Source organism: Rattus norvegicus, chromosome 3, assembly GCF_021556685.1.
Source record: "Rattus norvegicus strain SHRSP/BbbUtx chromosome 3, alternate assembly SHRSP_T2T, whole genome shotgun sequence".
In the NCBI taxonomy this organism is placed as follows: domain Eukaryota; kingdom Metazoa; phylum Chordata; class Mammalia; order Rodentia; family Muridae; genus Rattus; species Rattus norvegicus.
In genome coordinates this window covers 168,373,646-168,396,852 of record NC_141536.1, presented here as the reverse complement: position 1 = coordinate 168,396,852, position 23,207 = coordinate 168,373,646, and the positions used below count along the sequence as shown (strand labels likewise).

General features: G+C 52.9%; 1 protein-coding gene across 7 annotated transcripts; it reads right to left on the bottom strand.

Moving 5' to 3' along the window:
- Positions 1-1,231: 1,231 nt before the first annotated feature.
- On the bottom strand, positions 1,232-20,219 carry Slco4a1 (solute carrier organic anion transporter family, member 4a1). 7 transcript variants are annotated; one of them, XR_015681060.1, is made up of 12 exons: positions 20,140-20,179; positions 11,405-12,301; positions 10,378-10,468; positions 8,931-9,052; positions 8,414-8,516; positions 4,785-4,939; positions 3,836-4,323; positions 3,515-3,680; positions 3,250-3,422; positions 2,915-2,979; positions 2,427-2,575; positions 1,232-2,000 (listed from the first exon to the last, which is right to left on the bottom strand). XR_015681060.1 is itself a non-coding variant. In NM_133608.2 (12 exon segments), coding segments are annotated over 11 exon segments (2,172 nt in total). In that variant the 5' UTR covers positions 12,216-12,301; positions 20,140-20,219; the 3' UTR covers positions 1,232-1,859.
- Between the last annotated feature and the right edge of the window lie 2,988 nt (positions 20,220-23,207).

The following is a 23,207-nucleotide window of genomic DNA, read 5'->3' as shown; positions in this document are numbered from 1 at the left end:
AGCCTCAGATGAAAATGTAGAACTCTCAGCTCCTCCTATACCATTCCTGCCTGGAAGCTACCATGTTCTCGCCTTGATAGTGGACTGAACCTCTGAACCTGTAAGCCAGCCCTAATTAAGTGTTGTCCTTTATAAGACTTGTCTTGGTCATGGTATCTGCTCACAGCAGTAAAACCCTAACTATGGTACCTTGTGTCCTCCTGAAGGACCCCCCCCCCCCCATCACTTCTCCGGGCAGGAACTCTGATGCTCACAGGCTAAGGGGCAGCTCACTCGGAAAAGTGCTTGCAGTGAAGATAGGAGATTGATCCCCAGTACCTGTGTGAAAAACCAAACATGACAGCACATGCTCGAAATCCTGGTGCTAGGGAGAGAGGCAAGGTAGATCCCTTGGGCAGATAGCCTAGTCTACTTTGTTAGTTTTTGGTCCCAGTGAGAGACCTCATCTCAAAAACAAGGTGGATGGGGCTTAAGGAATGACCATGGAGACTTTCCTCTGACCTCTACACGTATGAATTTACACATGCACCTCCCTCCTATCTAGTTCCCCCCCTCAACAGGCTTATGAGACCCCAAACAGCATATTGGCATTTTCTCAGCAGAGGTGAGGGACTTAGCTATGAGGTGGGGCAGAGAGAGGCCCTGCATTCTTCATTCCTCTGGAGTTGGGTAGCCATCAGAGGAGGCCATCTCTGTGTGCCCGAGTGTAAGTCTCTCAACTCTGTACTCACACCCTCATGTGGATTACACTTGCATCTGTACAATATACCTATGGTCACATATACAGCTTATACCTTATCGACAGCAGTGTCTGACTACTCTGTCCCCAACCCCGAGGTTTGTTGATGGGGTCTGAGTCATTAAGAATGTGGGGGAGAGGGCTGGGGATTTAGCTCAGTGGTAGAGCGCTTACCTAGGAAGCACAAGGCCCTGGGTTCGGTCCCCAGCTCCGAAAAAAAGAACCAAAAAAAAAAGAAAAAAAAAAAAGAATGTGGGGGAGGTCCAGAGGTCTGACTAAAGCCTGTATACTTCGGGCCAGGTGTTAGGAGCCTACACCATTATTGCCTTGCTTCTGGTCACAAAGACAGTGGGGATGGTCCCCCGCCCCAGGAGTGTTGTGGCCCCAGCCAATGCCTGGGACTCCCTATTGCTATGGAAACCTATATCAAAGGTGAACAGACAGGCCTGCCAAGCCATAGACTCTCAGACATAAAACATCACACAAGGATCATTGGTTTAAATATTAAAATATATTATATACATATTGTAACCAAAAACATAGAAACACATTGTCCATGCAAGCCACATGGCACCTCAGATGGGATCATGTCCTCACTGCAGTTTGCTTGGACATGAGTCACATGATCAGGTACAAAACTGATTCCATAAACACCATTCAGTGCAAAACAGACGTCCGGACATAATGATTCAAGTTGCTCCCACCCCACACGGAGGCCACCAGGCTTCCAGGACAGGCAGTTAAGTAGATTCAAGCAAAACACCAACTATCTGGTTCCACAGGATCATGCCCAGGGCACTGCTGCCCTGCACAGGGCTTGCCCTGCACGGGGCTTCTTAGTAGACGCCGGAAGTCAGAACCAGGTTACGGTCTATGAAATGTAGTGACCACTTAAGAGACTCCAGGATTTGGGAAATGTGTCTGGTTCATACATGACCCATACACAACCCACGTGACTTCCTCCTTAAAGTCTCTGAAGGCTGTTCAGTCACGGTGTGGGGCGGCTCGAGGTCCCAGAACACAGTGTGAGGTTTTGCAAGGTCATGAGTGTTACTATCCTGTGAGGGTGGGTCAGGGTTTCCAGGGAGAGTCCTCAGGAAATGTGGAGGAGCCACCTGTGTCAGACGTTGCTCTGGAGCTGTTCTGTGGGGCTGTCAGAGGCTGAGGACTGGCTGGGCAGGGAGGCCTCCAGGCCGTCTGAGGACACTGAAGGGGACTTGTAGAGAAAGTAGGCAGCGACAAAGAAGAGGAAGCCTAATACCTGAGGGACAGGAGGAGATGTTAGCTCTCACCAGCCTGGGGACTCTGCCCAGTTGTAGGCTGCTGGTGTAAGACTCTGCCCTATTCTTTCTAGCCCAAAGACACACCCTTTCTGCAAGATGAGTCCCGCATGAAACACCAGTACTTCAATTAAAGAATGAGAACTATCCTTGTTTAAAAGTAGGGGCCAAGGCAAGGTGGAAGGACCTGGCACAGGCTAGACAGGGTCCCCTAAAGACATGTATCACCCTTGTCCTTAGAAACCATGTACAACAACATGGTCTCTGTAGGGCTGAGGAAAGACCTCAAGATGAAGTCAGGGTGGCCCTACCCCATGGCTGTGCCTTTATAGAAGACAAGGTAGGAGGATGGTGAGGAGACAGGGGCAGTGGCAGAGGTGGAGGCAGACAACAGAGGGCCATCTCACCTTGAAAGTGAGTCCTGCAATGAGCAGGTACCGACTCATGGCTTCATTCTTGTACACGAAGCAGGAGCCCTGATGACCACACTGGTCTTGCCACAGCAGGCAGGCCTTGTCAATCACCCAGCCAAAGGCAATGGGCCCTGGGATACTGCCTGCCAAAGGAGAGAGTTCACTCAATACCCTAATGGTTGAAGAAAGGGTAGGTCATAGAGGAAGACCCTAGCAAGGCCACACTGTCCATTTGTGTTCTCAGGGGCAAAGGGGGGACTTAACCCCCTTTTCTGCAGAGCTGGCATTGGGCAGGAGTGCCATGGTTTCTCAGGAGGACCTTTGTTGAGGTAAAGAAACCTACTGGGTATATAGAGGGACAATGTGTCCCTCTAGTGGGCAGTTAGGGAAAAGGCCCTTCCTAGTGGGGCCCGTGGCCTCAAGCTTGGAATGCCTCTAGTTTCCGCACAACTGTACATGGCTTCCTCACCCCCAAGCAGTACCTAGCGTTCTAACGACGATCCACTGGATCCCCAGGGCAAAGGACCTCTGCCGATCACAGACACATCTGCAATAAAAATTTCTATGTCAGAGCCATGGAAGCTTGGCTGTGCACCTCATACCCCATACACCAGCCAAAGTCCTGGACAAGTTCAAGGCCACATCACCACCTCCCTGGGTGCCAAGCACCTCGCTGGGGACCGGAGACAGTCAACTCCAATGCCACTAGAAAGAGGCCCATTTCCTGAGCCTGCAGCTACGGGAGGGCCCAACAGCATCTGTAGAGCGCCACCTGCTGGTACTGCAAGAGAAAACGTGGTGAGAGAGAGCTTCTTACCGTAGAGTAGCAGTTAGCGCGGGAATGCTGCTGAGGAATGTAAAGATAATTACAACGAACACGAGAACCAGAAGGAGGGGCTTGCTCTGACAAGTGGAAGCGCACTTCCCTGCGGTAGCATTGCCCCAGCCAGAGGAAGCCTTCTCAAGGATACAGCTACAGCCTCGGTATACCTGGGGAGCCCAACAACAGTGCTGATCACACAAAGGCAGACGTTTCCCCGAGTCCCGGCCAGAGCAGGGGAAGTGGGCGTGGCCACACTCACCTTCTGGCCACCCGGGCCGGTCACAGCACCTTCGGGGCAGCCTGCATAGCAGGGAGAGTAGTACATAGTGCCGTCGGAGCCACACAGGGGGCTGTAGTGCCTCGGCTGGCAACAGTAGAGGGCGTTGCAAGCCGCCTTCAGGTCCAGCTGTCCCTTAGGCAGGAGGCTACAGAAACGAAGCATTGGATGGTGTGTTAGCAGGTGCTCAGGCTTCCTCTTCCCTGCCCATATGTTACTGTGACCCGCACCCCCTCCCCAACAGTGCCAACCCTCCTCAGGAACACAGGGCCCCCACGTGTGGGGCGCCTCTACCAGGCTCACCTCCCAACATAGCCAGTTGTCACACCTGCCATGTGCACATTGGGGCAGTGCATGAGGAAGACAAAAAAGGCCAGTAGACTGGTCAAGGTGCAGAACAGGCAGAACCTGATGATCCCAGAGCCACGGAGTTTGAACTTGTTCACCAGGAAGCCACCTAGGAGTGTGCCGCCGCCGCCTGCTGGCACCACCAGATATCCTGAGGAAGGAACTCAGTGAGGGCCAAAAAAAGAAAACCCACCCAATCCTGTCATTCCTGCAGCATTGGTGTGAACACTGAGGAATGGAGAGAACAGTCCCTGCCCATGGGTGCTCAGGGATAACTGTGGTCGTAGGGTGGGTTCTCTCCAGCCGTGCAGTGAAAAAGGTGTATGGTGGGCATTTTTTATTGTCTTACACAACATACAAGAGGTGAGGGTGTCAGCACAGAAGAGTGAAAAGACTGGGAGGGAGCCATCAGGTGTGGGCATCTGGGCCAGGTAAGGATGTGTCTAGGAAAAGCAGAGTCACCAATATGACACCCTCTCAGTACCCAGAAAATGAGATCTGCAAGGTGGGCTGCATCCGATGGCTCCTATGCACACTGGTCGGTGCCTTAGGCAGAGCTCAGTGCTGACCAGTGTGCGGGGGCATCTGCAGCCAAAGGTGTGATCAGCAAGGCTGTGCCCTACCTACCCTCAGCATAGGGAGGCCATGAGCTTTAGAGTAAGGGCTCTAGATGGCTCCTGCAAGGCCAGCCTGCCACAGAGTTCTGTCAGGCAGGTACAGGGACTCGGAACAGGGACTCAAACCCTTTCTGTAATGAGCGGTAGGTAGAGTGGCTTGCATGTAGAGGCTGGCCTTCCCTCCCCTCTTGGAGCACCATCTACTTGGGAGTTTGAAGGCTGAGGCTAGCACTTGCAGGAGCTGGAGTTGTCTCTGCAGAGAGCTCCAATGCTCAGGGTCTCCTTACCGAACAGGGTGGCAGCCTCGGAGGCACTCAAGCTGAACTGGGCCTCGAAGAACTTGGGGCCAAATGTGGACATGCCGGCAATGAGTGTGGCTTCGGTGGCCCCTGCCAGGCAGAGCAGGATGAATGTGGGGTTTCTCAGAAGGATCCAGACGGAGCTGGGTGAAAGGGCATAGAGACCAGAAAAACGGAGTCGGGATGGGCCAGACTTTGCAGGCAAGGAACCTGCCATTCCTGAGGTTATCCACACACGAAGGGAGGACCCTGCTCCTGAGAGGGTGACGTGGTGTCCACCGTAAGCCTTTGGCACCCCTGTCCACAAAGCTACTATAACCGATTACAGAGACTATGTCACTGCTGTGGCCAATTCCCAGTTTCGGGGTGCGGACATGGACAGACAGATCCTGAATGGATGAAGATACTGATTGTGTCCGGTAGGCACCGGGACAAACTAACAGTGTCTGAGCCAAGGGCTAGAGAGATGGTGACCACCAAGTTCAGGGCTGGACAGGGCTAGGAAGGGTGGTACTAAGGGATTGGGGGGGGGTCACTAAGGAGCCAGGTCATCGAAAGAATGGGGTCTCTTGGAGATCTAGGGACTTCCCTAGGGGCTGAGGTCTCTAATGGGATGGGGCTCACCAAAAGACGGGCCACTAAGGGGCAGAGGTCACCAAGGGGTAAGAGGTGACATTAAGGTATGGGGACCCAGAATGGATAGGAGTCACCAAGAGAGGTACAGGTTTCCAATCACAAACTATAGGGAGAAGAGGGAGGCATCTTCTGGGTTTGGAAACAGGGGCCTTCAAGGAGTCCTAAGTAGGTCTGTCTAGCTCCCTTTCTCTTGACCTGTACTTAGGGGGACGGTGTCTGTAAGAGTGATAATAGGATTGAGGTCAGATACAGTCTGCTAATCCCATGGTGGCTTTGGCCTAGAGCCCTAAGAATCCAAGCCCCAGCACTGTCAACCCTGGGTTCCCTCATGTGGCTCTTTCCTTCCACCTACCCACCCTGTCTGCGACACCAAAGACATCAGCCACGCTGTGAGGTGGCGACTGACCTGCCTTCCACAAGGCAAAGTCACCAGGGCGTGGCAGGACAGACTCTGGCCAAGATAGCCTACCCGTCTGAGAGGTGGGCGATTCTAAAAAGCTTGAATTGCCTGCTGGCGAGGAGTCAGGATCGAGCTTCCCTGGGGTGAGCGAGAGCTGTGTGCTGACTGTGGGGTTGAGCATGAGATATCACACAGCTCTTGGGAGCAGAGCCCGAACTAGAACCTTCTAGAAGAGCCACCACCTTAAGCCTGCAGGACGTAGCTGATCATTGTCCCCTTACAGTCACCCATCTCAGTCACAGGTCACACGGGGCCAGGGCGTTCTTAGCTCATGCAGTAGCTACCTGCTTCTGCACACTAAAGTGCTTCTATAGAAGCTGGGAGGAGGATTGGCTCTAGGAAGCGGTGTGAACACCACAGCTTCAACGCTGTGAGTGTCCATCTTACCCCTTTAGCTTATCGAGGCCTGGTGAGCTGGTGCCTGCTCCTGTCTCCCGTGAGTGGCCACCACACATCCTTGCCCCCTAAGACTCACTCACTTGGTCAAAACTAGACCTAGGATGTGACAGTTCTGGGCATCAGCCAAGGCTGCCTCACACAGCTCCACACTCATGCTCTGTACAGGGAGAATATGGGCCAAAACACACCATGCTCTAAAGAGAAGCAGGGATTAGTCACTGCCCCATCATCCACAGGGTCCATGACAGTGTGTGTCCTGGCAAGAACCTATGGCTTCCTAGACGATGAACCGGGGTCATTGGGCAGTCAGACTGGCCCTGGTGAGACACTCACAGGATTCCTCCCCTGAGGTAGGGTACACTCAATTCTTTTAAATTTTACTTCTTGAGGGTTGAAAAGTCTTTCCAGTCAATTGCTCAGCTCTGTGTTCTGGCAGGGGAAAGTGGGTGTGGAGGAACCCTGACCCCAACAGGGACCTACGGGATCAGAGCCCTAGCCAATCTCTGTTCCTCCCGTGCTGGTTCTGTGGATGTGTCTGGCACGGGATAACCGTGTACAGGCTGGTTTGTTCCCAAGGTATTGCCTAGACTTGCTTAGCTTCAGGCTGTGGTGGTTGAGGACAAGGGCAGCTCTGTCATGTGGAACGTGTCACACATGTTACCTAATCCCACGGGAGGCTGGCTGGCTGAGAGTCTTGGGTCTGCACTGGGAACTGTCATGAACTTCAAGATCTTAAGGAAGGAACACATCGGCAGGCTTGTTCTGTGCCAGTGCCTAGCTTCAGACACTAACCCTGGGCATCAACCTCTTACTGTATCATGCATGGTAAGAGGCCCGGGTTCCCCAGCTAGGCAAAGCTCATGCCGTGCTATGACAGACAGCTCTGTTGTTGGGGTGAGGAAAGACCAACTTTAGGACAAACTATTAGACCGTGCTTGTAGGCCCTCAGCCAATTCAGTCATGCCTGGGGCTCAGCCCTCTTTGGTAGGCAGCGCCTGGCTCTCCTGACTGAGCAGTAATGAAATAGGAAGCCTCTGAGAACTTGCACCTCCACCTTCACCAGCCTAGCTTTATTCCGGGCTCCCTGGGGGTTAACCTTCCTTCTCTGTGTTAAGGACAGACTGCGGAACTCAGCCCCACCCGCAAGAGCCTTTCCAAGTTGGATGCCACCATTCTTAAGATCAGTACAAGTAATGGGGTTGCAACACATTCTAAGGGCTGCCTCGTCTAGGTCTTTGGGAATTTCAGTCGTGTAAGGAAGAGGCAATAGATAGATACCAGGAACTCCTAGAATCTATACTGTCCTCCCAGTAGCTCAGAGACTGTCCCCTTGATCTAATAAGGATAGTAGAGCCAGGACAGACAGACAGAAAAGAGGTGATGGAATGAAGACATTAAGCACAGAAAAGGACTACCCCAGGGCAGGATGATAGTCAGTGAGAGGCAAGAGCTGGGAGTGGCCTCTGCTCCTGTGGTTCTCTGTCCTGTGGGGGGTCCAGAATAGCACCTTCTTGGAGTTTCTGATAGCAAGATGCCCAAGAAAAGACAATGATGGTCTATACTGCCTGAGGGGCTCTCTGAGGAGGGCCTGTGCCTTCAGCCAGGAGCTTCTGCTTCCCATGTCTCAGAGTGTTTGGTGGGTCAAGAAAAGGGTTAAAGGGCTGTGGACGGCATGGAGGATGCACTGACCCCATGTGGGTACACACACACATACACTACACCATACACACAACACAATAACACAACACACAACACAGCACACACACAAATATAACACACACACAACACAACCTACACACAACACAATAACACAACATACATATAACACAATAGACACACAACACACAATACCCACACAAACAATACATACACACAACACAGATACAAGAAAACACACACAACACACAACACACATCACCCACATAAGCACAACAGTCACACAACACACAGACAAGAAAACACGCACAACACACACACTACACCACACACCCAAGACAATAACCCAACACAATATACACACAACACACAACACCCACACAAGCACAAAGCATACACACAAAACACACAATATAACATACATCACCCATACAAACACAACACAACCTACACACACACTCCTTACAGGGGCAGGTCTCTGACAGTCTTGCCAAAAGCTGGATTGTCTCGGCTGTGGTCTTTGAGCTGCTGTGTTTCGGCTGCTCTCATAACGACATAGCGCTGGGAGCCTGGAGGGACAGAATCAGATAACAGTGGTGACTCCCAGAGGATGTTGCCATGGAGGTGGGCCCACCCCAACCCCTCCACTCCTTAGGACCTGGGAACAATGCATGCAGATGCTCATGCGGTATTACAGTCTAAGGCCTGAGGGTATGGCCAGAAAAGGGGAAGCTGTCATGTGACAGACTTGCAGATATGGTCGCAGGGGCCAGGTGGGCCCTGTAGCCATGGAGGTGGAGGGGTCATTTCTGGCAGAGACACAGACGGGGAGAGCAGGCTCCTTGATCAGTTTTGTTCTCCGTATAGTGTGAAGATTCTCCATTCCTCATTCGTTGAAAGGACAGGGAGAAGGGAACAAGACAGGAAAGGATACCTCCTCCTGCCTCCTGGATCGGACCTGTGTGCCAGGGCAGGGAACCCACCTGGTAGCTGCCGGGGATAGCCAAGAATAGGGATGGCAATAAGGAACGCAGCAATTCCAGCTCCCAGGAAGCCGATCCACCAGGCACCAACCCACAGTGGGCTGTCAGTGGTCAGCTCCGTCCTGTTGGAAGACACAATGGTCCCTGGATTAACCATCGGCGCCCCTGTGTCTTTTCTAGTACTTGCGTGGGTGACCCTGCTCATTCCCCTAGGACCTCTTCACAGAGCGCAACAGAGACTCTTGGGGCCACACCTCTGTGTTCAATTCTTCTTCAGACTGGAGAAGCCTTCTAACGTGGCCATTCCTTGAGAGAGCAGTTCCTCACTCAGACCCTAACTGCTAGACACTGGGAAGCTGCAACTGGGCTTCAGACTGAGACCTTGGGGGCAGAGCCCATTGGGGACAGGAGCTTCAAGGAACAGCTGCTATCCCTCCCCACACCAGCTGGGCCTCAGGGCCACAGGGCTCAGGGGACAGAAGGCTCAGCTGGAGTTCACAGAGTTACTCACACAGGGATCATTAGGCTTCCAACTGCCATCTGCACAGGAGAGGGGGGGCGGGGCTCTCAAATAGAACAGAAGTCATGGGAAGATAGCAACTGGCCAATGGGATTTCATACTTGGGAAGAAGAGGGAGCAAGGGATGGCGGGACAAGGGTGAGGTAGAACGGAGGAAGGACTTTAGACAGCAAGGCCGGGAGAGCAGAGCTTATGTACCCTCTGTTACGGAACAGCAGGAAGCTATTCCAGAGCCTAGATCATGCTCCCACCCCAGTGTGCGGATTAACTCAGAACCCGGAGCCCAAGGAGCACAACACATCCAGATGCAAAGGCACGAGCCTCGACCTACCTCAGGCTCTGCACAGAACACGCACCCTTGACCCCATAGTATCAACCCAGGGCTAGAGGCGGCAAGTGAGAGGGCAGAGCGCTAGAAACCTCGCCGGCGCCATCTGCAGAGAGAGTCCCAAGGTGGAGTGGTGCCCCAAACCCAGCACAGCCACCAGGAAAACTCAACGAGAGCCGCCCTTCCATGGTAAGACACAGGGCAAGGCCACCTGCACACCCCTGCTGGGCAGTACCCAGCAAAGGCCACCCCGGCCTCCCAGCTCTGTCTCCTCCCATCCCTCCCACTCCCCACTCTCTTCCATTTACATTTATAAAAATTACCATGACGCACTAAAGATATAGACATGTCGCCAGCCACCTCAAGAGACGGGCTTTGAAGACACGACACGGCTAGGGCTTCGGAGTCATGTCACCCCAAATCCACACCCTCTCCCCACCACCTTACTCTCGCTATGCCCTGGAAGCCACTCATAGAGCCGGAGTCTCTCTGCACACCCTCAGTCCTGTATCCAAGACCAGCCCAGATTTTCCCTACTCTAGCTTCACGCTGTATTATCAGAACTATTCTTTGGGGCCCATAGCCACCCAGGTACTCACCGTTGGCCCACTTCTGTGTAAACATTTAGCATGGCTCCTCCAATCAGGTAACCTGCCGCAGGTCCGAGGATGGCTGCTGTGTAGAAGATGGCTAGAGAGCAAAAAGAGCGTGCAGCCGTCACGGGCCACTCAGTGGGCCTTCTAAGAGATGCCTCCACCATGTTCCTGTGCCTGTAGCCCTGTGGTAGACTGCTCTGTGCAGCCTGCAACCGGGACTGACGCCTAGACACATCAACTTTTAAAACGTCCCTCGAAATGCACTTTGGGGATCATTCACGCTCAGCACGAAAAGCAAAGATGCTATGACTCCGTTTTGCACGGTGGAGGGGCAGCATCATCCATGGAGGAGAAACATAGAAATGCAGACATAAGGGAGCAAAGCAGGAGGCAAAGGCTATTGGAGGGACAGAGTAGGGCCTGTTACTGACCACTGGGCTCCCTACTGCTGGTTGTGAGGCAGGAGCCTGATCTGAGAGGGTCTGGAATCTGAGGCTACCTGGGCAGACCTTGAACTCAGCTGCATTGTGTGCCGTTGTCTGAAAGGCCACCACGCTGTGAGCTGTTGTGTGGCTTTGCCTCAGAGTCAGCATTCCTGACTTCTTACTATTTACTTCCCTCTAGCGAGGCCAGGCAGAGAACACACAGGGCATGCAAGGAGCCGGTCTCTATTCCTCCCCCCACCCCCACTTACCTTTGCACAGGAATCTTTTCTAAACTACAGAGAGGCCAGTTGCCAGCTAACCCTGCCCTTGCCCTGCCTGAGGACTTGGAGCCCCTGAGTCACGTGAGCAGCCCCCAGTATGAGGCAGTGCTGAAATCTCTGGTCTGAACCATTATGGGCGTCTTCAGAAAGTTGGTGTCTACTCTCCTGTCTTTTGGTAACAGCCTTGATGGTTGTAAGTGGTGACTTGGGGACACTTGGGTCATATGACCAATGGAGGGACACCAGAAAGCACCACCTTCATTCCATGTCACCAGCTGGTCCCTTCTGCCTATCCCCTCCAACTCTTTGGCAAATCCCACTTACCAATATAGATGGGCGAATAGCTCGACTTGACGTTCTCATCCAGATACGTGACACCCAGCGTGTAGAGCGGTGTGGCACCCACGCCGTGCAGGAGCTGGCCCAGCATGAAGATCAGCCGGTAGCTAGACAGGCCTGAGGCCCTGTCTTTACACTCCACCTGGCTCTGATTAGTCAGGCACGTCCCAGTCTCGGTCCCCAGCCCCTCGTCGTCTATCTCTACCTCGTAGCGGCCAGCCGTGAAATGGGGCAGAGCGAATACCAAGGAGCCAATTCCTAGGACCAGCGCACCCCAGCCCAGCCAGCGCGGTTTGTGTCCGTTGCCCCCAAAGTAGCTGACGAAGGTAAGGCAAAGACAGGCGGCGATGTCATAGGAGCTGGCAATGAGCCCGCTCTGGTAGCTGTGCAGATCGAAGCGACGTTCAATGGAGGTGATGACGGTATTGATAAAGCCGTTCACTGTCATACCCTGAAGGAAGGAGGCGGCACACAGGAAGAAGAGGAAGCCCTTGGGGGTGTTGAAGACCTGCAGGCACTTGGGAGTGAAGGACTGCCAGCCGCACAGCGTGCTCTGTGGCCCCGAAGACAGGTATTGCACCTCACAGGCTGCTTGGCTGCTCCGTTTCTCAACCTGGGGCTCAAACAGAGGTTGGCTGGAGGAGCCCAGGGCGCCGTGGGCAGAGCGCAGGGAGGCTGGGGACGCTCTGCTGCTGGGTGGAGTGTCGCACCCGCTATCCGTGGTCGAGGACGTGCTGGTAAAGAGGTGCTTCGGGAGGGAGAGGAAATGCTTGTCCCCCATTGCGTGCTGAGGCATCTCCAGCCTCGTGGGGAAGGCTTTGACAACAGAGTCGGTGAAATGCAGTAGAGGTGGCCGAGAGACTGGCTTGTCACTGGGTCACCCTGTGAACAGAGTTTCTTGTTAGTAAACCTTTACCTCTTCCCCAATCTGCTAAAATCCCTACATGAACATTCACTTCCCACTTAGTCTATCACTGCGATCAGCCTCCCCACCCACCCTCGTCTGCTCCTCCCTGCCCCGCCCCCAGACCAGAGTGGCTGTTGGTCAACCCCTGACATCTTGCTCCCAGCCATGACCCTGCTGCCACTGGGTCACACACAGCCTGGTCCCAGGGACTGGATTCCAGCAGACTCTGAAGGTATGGCCACACCTGAAGACAGTTGGAAGCCACCCAAGCAGTGAACAGAGCTAAGACTCGGAGGGGCTCACAGGTACCCTGGGTTCCCCAGACCTATACCCCATGTCCATGGCTTTGCCTTGCTTGCCTGGGCTGTCTTCTGCCTTATGAGCCAGGAGTACTAGATGGCCAGCCAAGCAGGAATTCAAACCAGAACCACATGGCTGGATCTAGAATCCACACAGTACAACACAGCCACCAAACATCTTCTGAAGGACCCTGTGACCCGCCACCTAGCCCTCCCTCTTCCACTAGGTAGGCCCTAGAGATTGAACTCAGATAATCAGAAACGGTGTCAAGTGATGTCAGGGGCTAAGCCATCTCCACCTTAATTTTTTTTTTTTTTTATCACAGGGTCTCTAACAAGACCTGGAGCTCACCGATGTATCTAAGCAAGACCTGGCGATCTTTGCCTGCCTGCTTCCCTTATTCTGAGGTTACAGGCATGTGTCCCCATGAGTGTCCTCTTACATATATAGTGGGGATCCAGTTCAGGTCTTCAAGCCTGACCAACAAGCTCTTCCCTGCCAGAGTCATCTGCCCGGGCCCAAAGCAAGCGCTTTCTCAAACTGCAGTGGAACAGTAGAGAAAGACGAAGAGGAACAGCATAGGGCCAGCTAGAGGGGTGAGAATGGCTACACTGTATGTCAGCCTTGGAACTTGGGGTTGAAGCAGACATCAGACTCTTTGAGCACAGAGAGAATCAGAGGGAAAAGACTCAAGGTCGCCGGAGTGCTGTTTGCTTTTGCCTTTAAATATGGGCTCCCCTCATGCCCACTGTGCTCTCGCCACGCTATCCCGGGACAACTGCTAGGACTGCACAGCACTACACAAGCAGATGGCGTATACATAGGGTATAAGGCAACTTAGACAGCCGTTTTGTGATCAGCACCAGACAGAAGGAAACAGAAGGATTTCTTCCTTGGAAACTGAAAACGAAAGCCAGCACCTAAGAATCCTAGGTATGGGTGCCCCACAGCCACATCTCCCTGGTTTCACCTGAGCTAAGAACACTGACAAATGTTTGAAGCCCAGTCTAAAATTAGACTTATCTGTATTCTACACCGAAATGAGCGATTCGAAATCCTACTGTAAATATTAGTCACGTGACTTTCTGATGTTTGCTGTCCTTCCACTGTAGGGTGGCGAAGCTGACTAAGCCTGTGGCATATGCCAGTAATATCAGCATAGGGAGAGACTGAGATAGAAGGGTTACAAGTTCAAGACCAAACTAAGCTAGAAATGCTGACTCAAAATAGATGGGGCAGGCAGTAAGGCTGCAGGGATGACTTAGCAGTTAAGGCAGTGACTCCTAGAGGAGCAGTAGCACCCATAGGTGTCTCTAACTTCAGCTCCTGGAGATCAAATGCCCTTTCCCTGCCCTCGGTGGGCACCCCTACAAAGGAGGCATATACTCCACTCAGCTGCATAAATAAAAAATAAATGTTTGAGAACGGTAAAGTGGTAAAGTGTTTGCCTTGCACCCGAGTTCCACGCTCTGGAGCTCAACAGTTCTTTGGTTGTTGTGGATTTTGTTTTTTTGAAGTTGGGTTTCGTGGTTTGTGCTCACAATTCACAGCACCGAGGAGGAGGATCCAGGCTCATTACTGACGCCCACTGGCTAGCCAGCTTAGTCTACTTGCCAAGTTAATGAGAGACCCTACCTCAATAGACAAGATGAGGTGGCGCTCGCGACAGCTGAGGGTGTCCTCTGGCCTTGACACACATACACACCACGTCTACCTGCACACACATGAGCAGTGACACAAGCGTACACCTCACTATATCACCACCGATAAAACAACCTCATGGCACGAACTGCAACTTTTGGGTCTCTATGCCCACACCCAAGGCTGCCATTCTGGTTTTGGCAGGGCAGAGCTGCTGCTGAGGTATGGCCAAATCACCAGCTTTCACGGTTCTTCCTCGGTTCTGGTTGGTTGGTTCCGGGATGCGCGAAGTAGGCCTAGTGTTAGACTATAGGTGCATCTGTCACATGTCCCCATGGGCATGCCAGTGTGCGGGTCTCTGGATAAGACACCATGGAGCGAGTCTACAGGAACCAGTCTGGAGGATCTAACTGTGCGGAAGGAATCCTGGCCTCCCATTACCGTACTCAGGATCTTGGGACATCTCCACTTTCATAATCTTGTGAGTCAGTTCCTGATTGTAAAACCCCCTGTTGGCTTCTGGAGAACCCTGCTGCATTTGAGGTCATTCCATTCCTTTGACACTGATACTGCTCTGCCATGGGTGGGGCCTCTGCTAGGCACCAGGGTTTAGGGATCCTCCCCAGGATAAAGAAGTCATTACCAGGACCCCACCCACCTCAGTGGTCCTTAAGGGTTCCTGGCCAGCCATGGGGTGGCTGCTGTTCAGAGGGATACAGGCTCCAGGGGGCAAAACACATGGAGCTGGGGTGTGCTCACTCACTGCTGACAAGGGGAGAGCCTTTCACAGGACATCCAGCATCCTTGTGTGGGTGACCAAGTGGGGGTTGCCTGGGTCTCCTGGACACGTACGCTCACTGATTCAATTTATAGGAAGGCAGGTCCATTCCTCTACTCACCTGGGCCCTGTACTCCCGATAGTATCTGAGGACAGACCTTTTTACCCACTGGGATTCCAGCCATGCGGTGACCCCCACCATCGCCACTAAATGGCTGTTTCGTGCGAGGGACTACTTACTGGAGTGGAGCCTGCCTGTGTGGCAGCCCCAGCTCCTGCATCTGCTTCCACTTCTAGCAGCTGTGTAGTAAGGAAGAAAAATATTTGAGATGGGGAGAAGCTGGCACCAGACTTGGGAGTTTTCTTCTCAGCCAGAGCCGGTGGAGAGGAGCAGGGATAGGGCTCTTTGCATAGCCTACACTCTAGGGAGCCAAACGTCCCTGTTCTGTGTCTCAACCCATGAGGCTGGCTCCACCCAGACATCCCAGCAGGCCAGCCCTGTGGGATTAGGCCAAGCTGATTAGCCCAGGATGATGAAGCCCTGGGGCCTCTGGCAGCTGACAACGCCACACCTGAGCATTGTGGGAAGAGCAGGCGCGTGCACAGGCCCGGTAATGCACGTGAGCTATTTCAGGAGGCCACAGGTGACCAAGATTCCCTTACAAGTCTCCCCCCGCCCCCCACACTGTCTTCAGGGCTGCAATTGCAGCGTTTAGCTGATGATGTCTTTTAGTTCTGGACAGAACCCAGCTGTGGCTGCCTCCTCAGAGTCTCCCAGGAAAGGTCAGTGGCCAGAGGCAGCCTCCTGCCACAGGCTAATCTGTGAGAAAGGGTCTCAGGCCTTCGCATGGCTGCACACGCCTCCCTGCTTTCTTATTTCCTTATCCATTTACCAAACTACCAGCTGGAGCAGTCCCTAAGGCCTCTCAGCCCACGCTGCAATTTGAAAGAAAGAATTTCAGAGTAGTCCTCTGCCCCAGATCCCTGCTACCTGGGTCTCTGCGGGATGTTCCCAGGGCACTGTAAAGTCCTAAAACTGGGATGTCTAGCAGAATTCTGTCCTTGTTTGGAGACACTTTGAGGCCCAAATGCTAGAACCTCCTCAGACCTTGACAGCTAACAAATCACAAATTCATTTTTCTTCCCGTCTCTCTTCTCCTCTCCTCTCCACTCCTAATGCCCCCCCCCCACCCCAGCTCCAGCCAGAAAAAGGAGGCAAAAGCAAGTGTCTGTTCTCTGCACTCAGCTGCTCTGGGGCTACCAGCAAACTAAGCTCCCTTCTCTCCTGACACCCCTGCCGACATACACCCTAGTCAGCAGTGACCCCAAAACTTTGGGACTTTTCTCTGAGTCCTAATTTCTCCCAGGCATCCCTCTTTACAGACAAGTGGAGTGTATTTTCGCTTCTTCAAGATAAGGCTCTCACACAAGGGGCACAGTGTATTGGCTAGCCACCAAAGCACCTAATACAACCCAGTATGCACATCTGGTAGCTTTGCACAGAAGCTGCCACGACCTAATTGACAGGAAACTTAAGTAAGGGACACCAGGTCTGGCACCAGAAGGACATGTCCCACACAGGTCTGCTGTCTCAATCAGGCAGGTTTGCTCCCATCCTGTCTGTATCTGGGGATCTAGGGATCCGGGAACACGTAGAAGGTTCTGCCGTGCACCACGCTCCGGAGGGGATTGGAAGCCTTGCTAGTCAAGGTGTATTTGAGAAGCAGAGAGCCAGGTAGAGGCTGGCTCCAAGCCGGACAGGTGTTCCCCACTTTGGCAAGTCACAGGCCTCTCTGATCTTCAGTTTCCCTCCTGCAGTATGTCAGGTACAGGACTCAGCTCTCTACACAACAGGCCCAGGTGCCACTAAGTCTCACGGGAAACCAACCTGCAGTGCTGGGTAACCTCGACCTTTGAGACATGGCACTCCTGGACTTCAAGAAGGTCCCCACACCCCATTTGAGGTCCCTCAGCTCATCGGATGGTTGGGAGACAAAAGTAGCTTCCCTTGTCCTTGGCTCATTGCCAACTGTTGGTGTGACAGTTCTTGCAAAAGCTCTTCTACAGTCTGGGGGACAGTGAAGGAGTCTGGTAACAGACAACCTTCGAGATTTTTCAGGGTCCTCTTAGGTTCAGAAGGAGGCAGCTCTCGCCAGATAAGAGACCTGCCTGGCATAGCCAGGCCACTGCCTCCAGGTGGCCTCTTAGGGTGTGAAAATACCCACAGAGTACCCTGGCCGGTGGGAAATTGGAGGGTCCCAAGTAGGTATGGGTGGAGGGGAGAGGACCATGCTCACTCAGATAGTCCTGAGTATTCTCTGTGGCTTGGGTCTGAGGGGCAATGTCTGACGTGTGCCCCAAAGCTTGCAGGTTTAAAAGTTACAAGGCCAAGACAAAGCCTGGGCATATGAAAGGGGAGAAGAAAGGACACATTGGAGGTCCCTCAGCTCCCAGAGTTTTGGGTGTCTCATGCCAAGGGAAGCCCAGACAATGGCTGCAAACCTTACCCTACTCACAACCCCCCAGTTTCTGAGCCACAACAAGCAGTTTTTTAAAGGACCAGAGGTTTGAGAAAGCGCCACCCTCATCTACAGAAATGGTCCAGAATTCTAATTCCTTTTTTGTTTGTTTTGTATTCTCAAAGATGGGGGGCTTGCTATGAAGCTCTGGCTGTCCTGGAACTCACCATGTAGACCAGGCTGGCCTTGAACTCACAGAGCTTGGGCTGCCTCTGCCTCCTGAGTGCTGGGATTAAAGGCCTGAGCCACCACACCCAACTATTTCTAATTCTTTGTAAATGCTAACAAGAATGAGGTCAGGATAGCTGTCCACAGGGAAAGGGATTCTGGGGGAAAACCAGAGAACCTTCACCTGACAACAGAAGGTTTGAAGGATGATCCCAGATCAGCCGTTACCTTGTGCAGTGACCTGCAACAGGATACAACCCAGGTGCAGCATGCTGGTACATTTCTCCCACTCCCCACCAGCAAGGCTTCCAGGCTCTACTGGTCAGGCAGAACTCTGGCCACTGGACACATGGGACACAGTCCCCGTGGGGCTGTCCAGTTACTCCCAGTGGCTGAGAACAACATTTGTGCCTCCCTGTCCTGCTTGTTCATCAAGACCACACAAGGTCAGACTTCCACCAGAATCCCAGAACGAGGACTGTGGTGAGGTTCCAAGGATTATCCCACAACCTTTCTCGGTGACCATGGAGATCAGGAAGGAAGCACCCAGTCTCTGTGTTTCATGAGGCATTGAGTGTACCTCAAGAGGAAGCATGGGTGTCCAAGAGCACCAGAGTCGGCATTCTGTGTCTCAAATGCTTCATCTTGCAGCGGACCCTGCTGGTTGGGAACTCAACCTGTTCCACTTTTAGGAGATCACAATGGTATGAATTCATACAACGCAACAGCACCCACCTGGGAAGCAGATTAAGTCAGGAGACTTCTGTAATATATATCGAGAGAGCACTCAACCGGCCCCAAATCTTGAACTGAGAAAATCCAGGTGTCTGAAAGCAGGACCTAGAGTCCAAACCGCTACAAACTGGCTACTAGGAATCAGTAGACCTCCTGCTGGGCCCATTTACAAGGTCTTTATCCTGCCTGCCCTGCCCTTCTCTTAGCCCAGTCACAAGCCTCCTTCTTTCGGGTCTGGCCCCACTGCAGTATTGGGGAAGGTTCTGGTTGGGACTTGTCCAGCACCTGCTTCGGGGGCCACACCCAATGAGCTACAATTAGATCATCCAGGAAGAATTTTTCCAGGTAGTACCTGTTGGTCTTTCCTAGTGGGCAGGCAAAGCAAGTCTTGCACCTCAAAACAGTACGAGGACAGCCAACCGGCAACCGGCATAGTTCTGTGCTGCTAACTACTGATTCTCTGACCTGGCTTTCCTTTCTTCTTGAGGGGAGAACGGCTGGCGAAAGATGCAAACCTCCGCCCCAACCCCCTCGCCACATCATTCTAGGCAAGCCAAACATCTTGGTGACCCAGGCTGATCCTCTGTGCCAGGGGACTATAAAATGCTGCCTGAGACTGCTCTTGTCCAAAGCCCTCTCCAGCCAGCAAATGCCAGGCTCAGCAAACTGCACCTGCTGTCCCCATTACCACAGCTAAGATTTATAAATAATTCGGCTAAACACCAGGTGTTCTCTCCCCTGCTGTCCACCTGCCCCAAGCTGCCTTAACAACAGCTGACTAGACAGTTACCTTGGTTTACTAAACTAGAAAAGCCACTGCCTTGAAGTAGGATCCGGAAAGAAACATCCCACGGCCATGTCTCCAGGAGCCCAGCAATTCTCATCACACTAAACCCAAGCCACTGCGCCTAGGGCCCCAAGCTACAGGGTGCGACTGAATGTCTCCATCTCATTCTTCCTACAAATGCTAACCTCTCCCGCGAAGGAGGTACCTGCCTCAGGTTCCGAGTTTTGGACCCAAGCGTGCCAATCAGGCAGCAAGGCCGCCCGAACTCTCGTGGGCGTACACCTGCGTCCGGGGGCGCCCGAGAGCTGCATGAAGGTACGGAGCCTCAGGGACCCGGGCAACCGCGCTCCACGTAGGGACAAAGCCCGCCACTCGTGAGCAACTTCCGTGCTCCACGTTTCCCTCAGACTTAGCAACAGACACCACAGACACTGGATCTGTCACTCACCAGACCGGCAGAGGCTCGCACCTGCGTACACTCGCAGACCTTTAACCTGGGCCGACAGCCCAAGCGGTCCCCCGTCACGCTCTCCTGCGCCCCAGCCCTCTCCCATCTTCCCTCTGGTTCTGGCGAAGCGGCTCTGCCTCCCTCCCTCGTCTGCAGACTCGCAGCTTCCCTCACGTGTAGCCGGCAGTGAGAAGGGGTGAATTCTGCATCCGGATCCCTCGGTCCCACCCTGTCCCCGCACAGGGGCCCCGGGACGTGTCGCAGACAGCGCACCCCGCGCGCTGCCGCGCTTTAGTCCAGCCTCCGCAAACACCTGCCGCGCTCCTGGCGTCAGTAGGTCCGAGTCTGGCAAACCTAGGAGGCATCTCGTGCGGCGCCAGTTCCTATACCCATCCCGGTCCGAGTCCCCATAACAGTCCAGGTCCCAGAGCGCTCACCTTCCCGCGAACCCGGCCGCCGTGCTGCACCCTGCACTCTGGCCTTCGCGCGCAGCCCACTCGCCCTTCATTCATCGCTCAAGCCGCTCCCGCAGAGATGGGCGTAGTGGCCTCACCGTCGCCACCAATGGCAGCGAGGTTCGGGCGGGCCGGGCCGGAGGTGACCGTAGCGGGAACGCGCCGGGGCGGAGCCGAGCGGAGGGGCGGGACCTGGGCTGGGCACGGACAGAGGGCGGGACCTAGCCGGTGCTTTACACGCGACGATTTCTTTCTGTCTGGGGAGCACTCAGGAGGTTGCAGGCTAGTCAAGATGGTGCCAGGCTAGATACCACAGCTCAGGTCTCACTGCGTCGTAGGTGCTACCTGCTCCGAGGTTCGCGCTCAAGCGTGGAACAGAGGCGTTGGAGGGTGCGAGTGGCTATCCTCTCAGGCGTGGGGTACAGTTGCAGCCTGGCAAAAGGAGCTCTCCACTTTCTGCCCAGCTCAAGCAGTGCACGCTCCTTCTGTTGGTTCAGTGCAAAGAGGCGCTGAGCCAAATTACACCCTCACCGTGGGAGCCACAGGGTTCCAACCCCGGGGGCCTCTTGAGGTGAGATGGAGAGGGAATATAGAAGTCACCTTCAGACTGAGGCGTTCTCTGCTGTGCGACCTTGAACATATATCTGAACCCTCTGGGCCAGTTTTCGCATCTGCAAAACTAAGATAATTGGCCATTCCAGTGTGGTGCTGTATGTACTCAGGAAGCTGCAGCAGAAGAAGGCACCCAGTTTCATAGTTCTAGGCCAGCCTGGGCTACAAAAGAAACCCGGTCTCAGAAAATCAAGCAAACATTTTTTTTTTTTTTAATGAACCCAACACATCATGGAAGGAAATGGAAAACAGCAGATGGTCTGAGTTTGGCCAAGTCACAGCGGACAGCCACTGGCCATTGACATCATAACAATCAACAGCCAATGGCAGAAACTCTCCACAGGTGTCTCCCTTTTGGGTGTATCACATTTAGTTGAAAAGACATGTGAGCCAGGTGTGACGATGTTCACTGATAATCCTATACCTGAGGCTGATGCAGGAGGATCTCTAGTGGGAGGATCAGACTGGGCTACCTGATAAAATCCTGTCTGAATATAAAATATAAAAACAAAATAAAACCAACAGCAACAAAAAGCAAAACAAAACAAAATAGCCTTCCTCTCCTCCCAAAGGCATCATGAGTTTATAATCTGGACAGGGGAAGTGAAGACAGAAGGAATCAGTTTGTGACCAGCTTGGGATACACAGCAAGACTCTCTTCAAAAAAAAAAAAAAGAAAAGAAAAGAAAAGGTGTGTTGGTCCTGCAGTCAACTCATGAGGACATGGCTGGGCACAAGGGTGCCTGGTGACAGCCCTGGCGTCCATGCAGCCTTGGGAGCTAAGGCAGACCTCTTCCTTTATGTGTAGAGAAGGGACTGGCTGCTGAGCTCAGGGTTTCGAGTCTAACTTGTTATGACCATGTCTTCCTGGAGTGGGTGTGGTCGGTACCTACTCAGGTTTCCGTCCTGGGAACCTCTGGTGATAACTTCAGGGTCCAGGGTCAACTTGTTAACATGTGAGTCTCTGCTCCAGAAAGTTTAGTTTCACTTCAGCTGCCCCAGGTGTTGACCTCCATATCTGACGCTGTCTCTGGTCAGAGAAGACATCTGGGAAGAATGGGCAGACAGGCACCATGAGGGATACATGGCCTTACTAGAGAAAAATAGGAACTAGTTCTCTCTCTCTCTCTCTCTCTCTCTCTCTCTCTCTCTCTCTCTCCCTCCTTCCCTCCCTCCCTCCCTCCCTCCCTCCCTCCCTCCCTCACTCACTCAGGTACAGGTACATGGATCTGGCTCAGATCTGAAGTCACAGAGAGCAAGCTGAACACGAATTTGAGAAATTGTGAGTCCTCCACTTCAGGATGTGTGAGCAGAACTTGCCTGCTTTCTAGAGGGGACTCAAGGGAGCTCTCCAAATGTCAGGAGCAGACTTGGACACAGTGCTTTCAAAACTTAATTTTGGGTACATCCCTGAAACCAATATTGGTACAATATTTTTCTTTAAACATCTGGTGTGTTTTATGAAAAGGTTAAGTTTGTTTTAAAGAAGGTAACCAGTGTTGATTACTACAGGGAGGTCACTGTGAAAATAGGTAAAAGGTAACACAGTGATATTAAGTTCTAGACAAATAGTGCTGCTTGCTGAGGGGCCTGAACTTTAAGACAGACTCAAGCCCAAACAGGAATTAATCTTCTTTTTGACATGCCACCTAAAGATGATTCTAGAGCAAACACCCATATCCAGGTATTAATGAAAGACACAGGCTCTGTCCTGCCCTCAGAAGCCCAGTCACATGCCCAGGCCCTCTGGGGCCCTCAAGGTACCTGTGTGTCTGAAGACCCCCATTTTCTCAGCCTGGCTCCTCCAGGCTCTTCTGTAGTTCCTGTGACTAAAGAGTAGGAAGTCCCAGAGTTTGATTGGATTGAGATCTCTATCCAGTGTATATCCAAGTTCTGGTCACCAGCAGAGAAAGAATTCAGACACCAGGCAAAATAAGGAATTGGGAGAAAGTTTATTACAGATAGGATTCATGTTTCTTGGGGAACATGCATCAGCCAGAAGCCTAGAGTAATGTGAGCGTAATGGAGGGAAATTACTCATGAAGTTAAAGTGGTGGGCGACATGGGAAATTCCATAAATGAGCTGAAATTTCCCCTTTCTGGTTCTTGTGTGGGGTCTTGAACGTGGTGTTAGATACATGGTGAGAATGGCCGTTTGTGATAAGCATCTTTATAAGGACCTGGAAGGCAGTTGGCATCCACCGACTTCACCTCTCAGTCAGCTCTGCTGTGCCTTGACTGTCTGAAACAGTGACTGGCCTTCTGCTGTGATACAGCTGGCAGCTCTTGGAGCTGTCTGTGCCTTTCTAACTTTTCACAGAAGGAACAGAGATGTGGCACATGGGATCCGGTGGCAGCCTCCTTTCAAATGACTGCTTCCCCCTCATCTTGCCAGGGAGGAATTGGAGGTCCAGGGCAGAGCCCCAACGAGGTCAACC

Bases quoted from the DNA above. Each gene is read 5' to 3' on its own strand.
- Slco4a1 (XM_087647439.1), bottom strand. From the start codon at position 8,496: ATGAGAGCAGCCGAAACACAGCAGCTCAAAGACCACAGCCGAGACAAT. The intron at 4,940-8,413 runs GTAAGGAGTGTG...CCTTTCACCCAG, and splicing joins ACTGTCAGAGACCTGCCCCT to CTCCGTCTGGATCCTTCTGA. The intron at 2,001-2,426 runs GTGAGATGGCCC...CCTGTCCCTCAG, and splicing joins TTGCAGGACTCACTTTCAAG to GTATTAGGCTTCCTCTTCTT.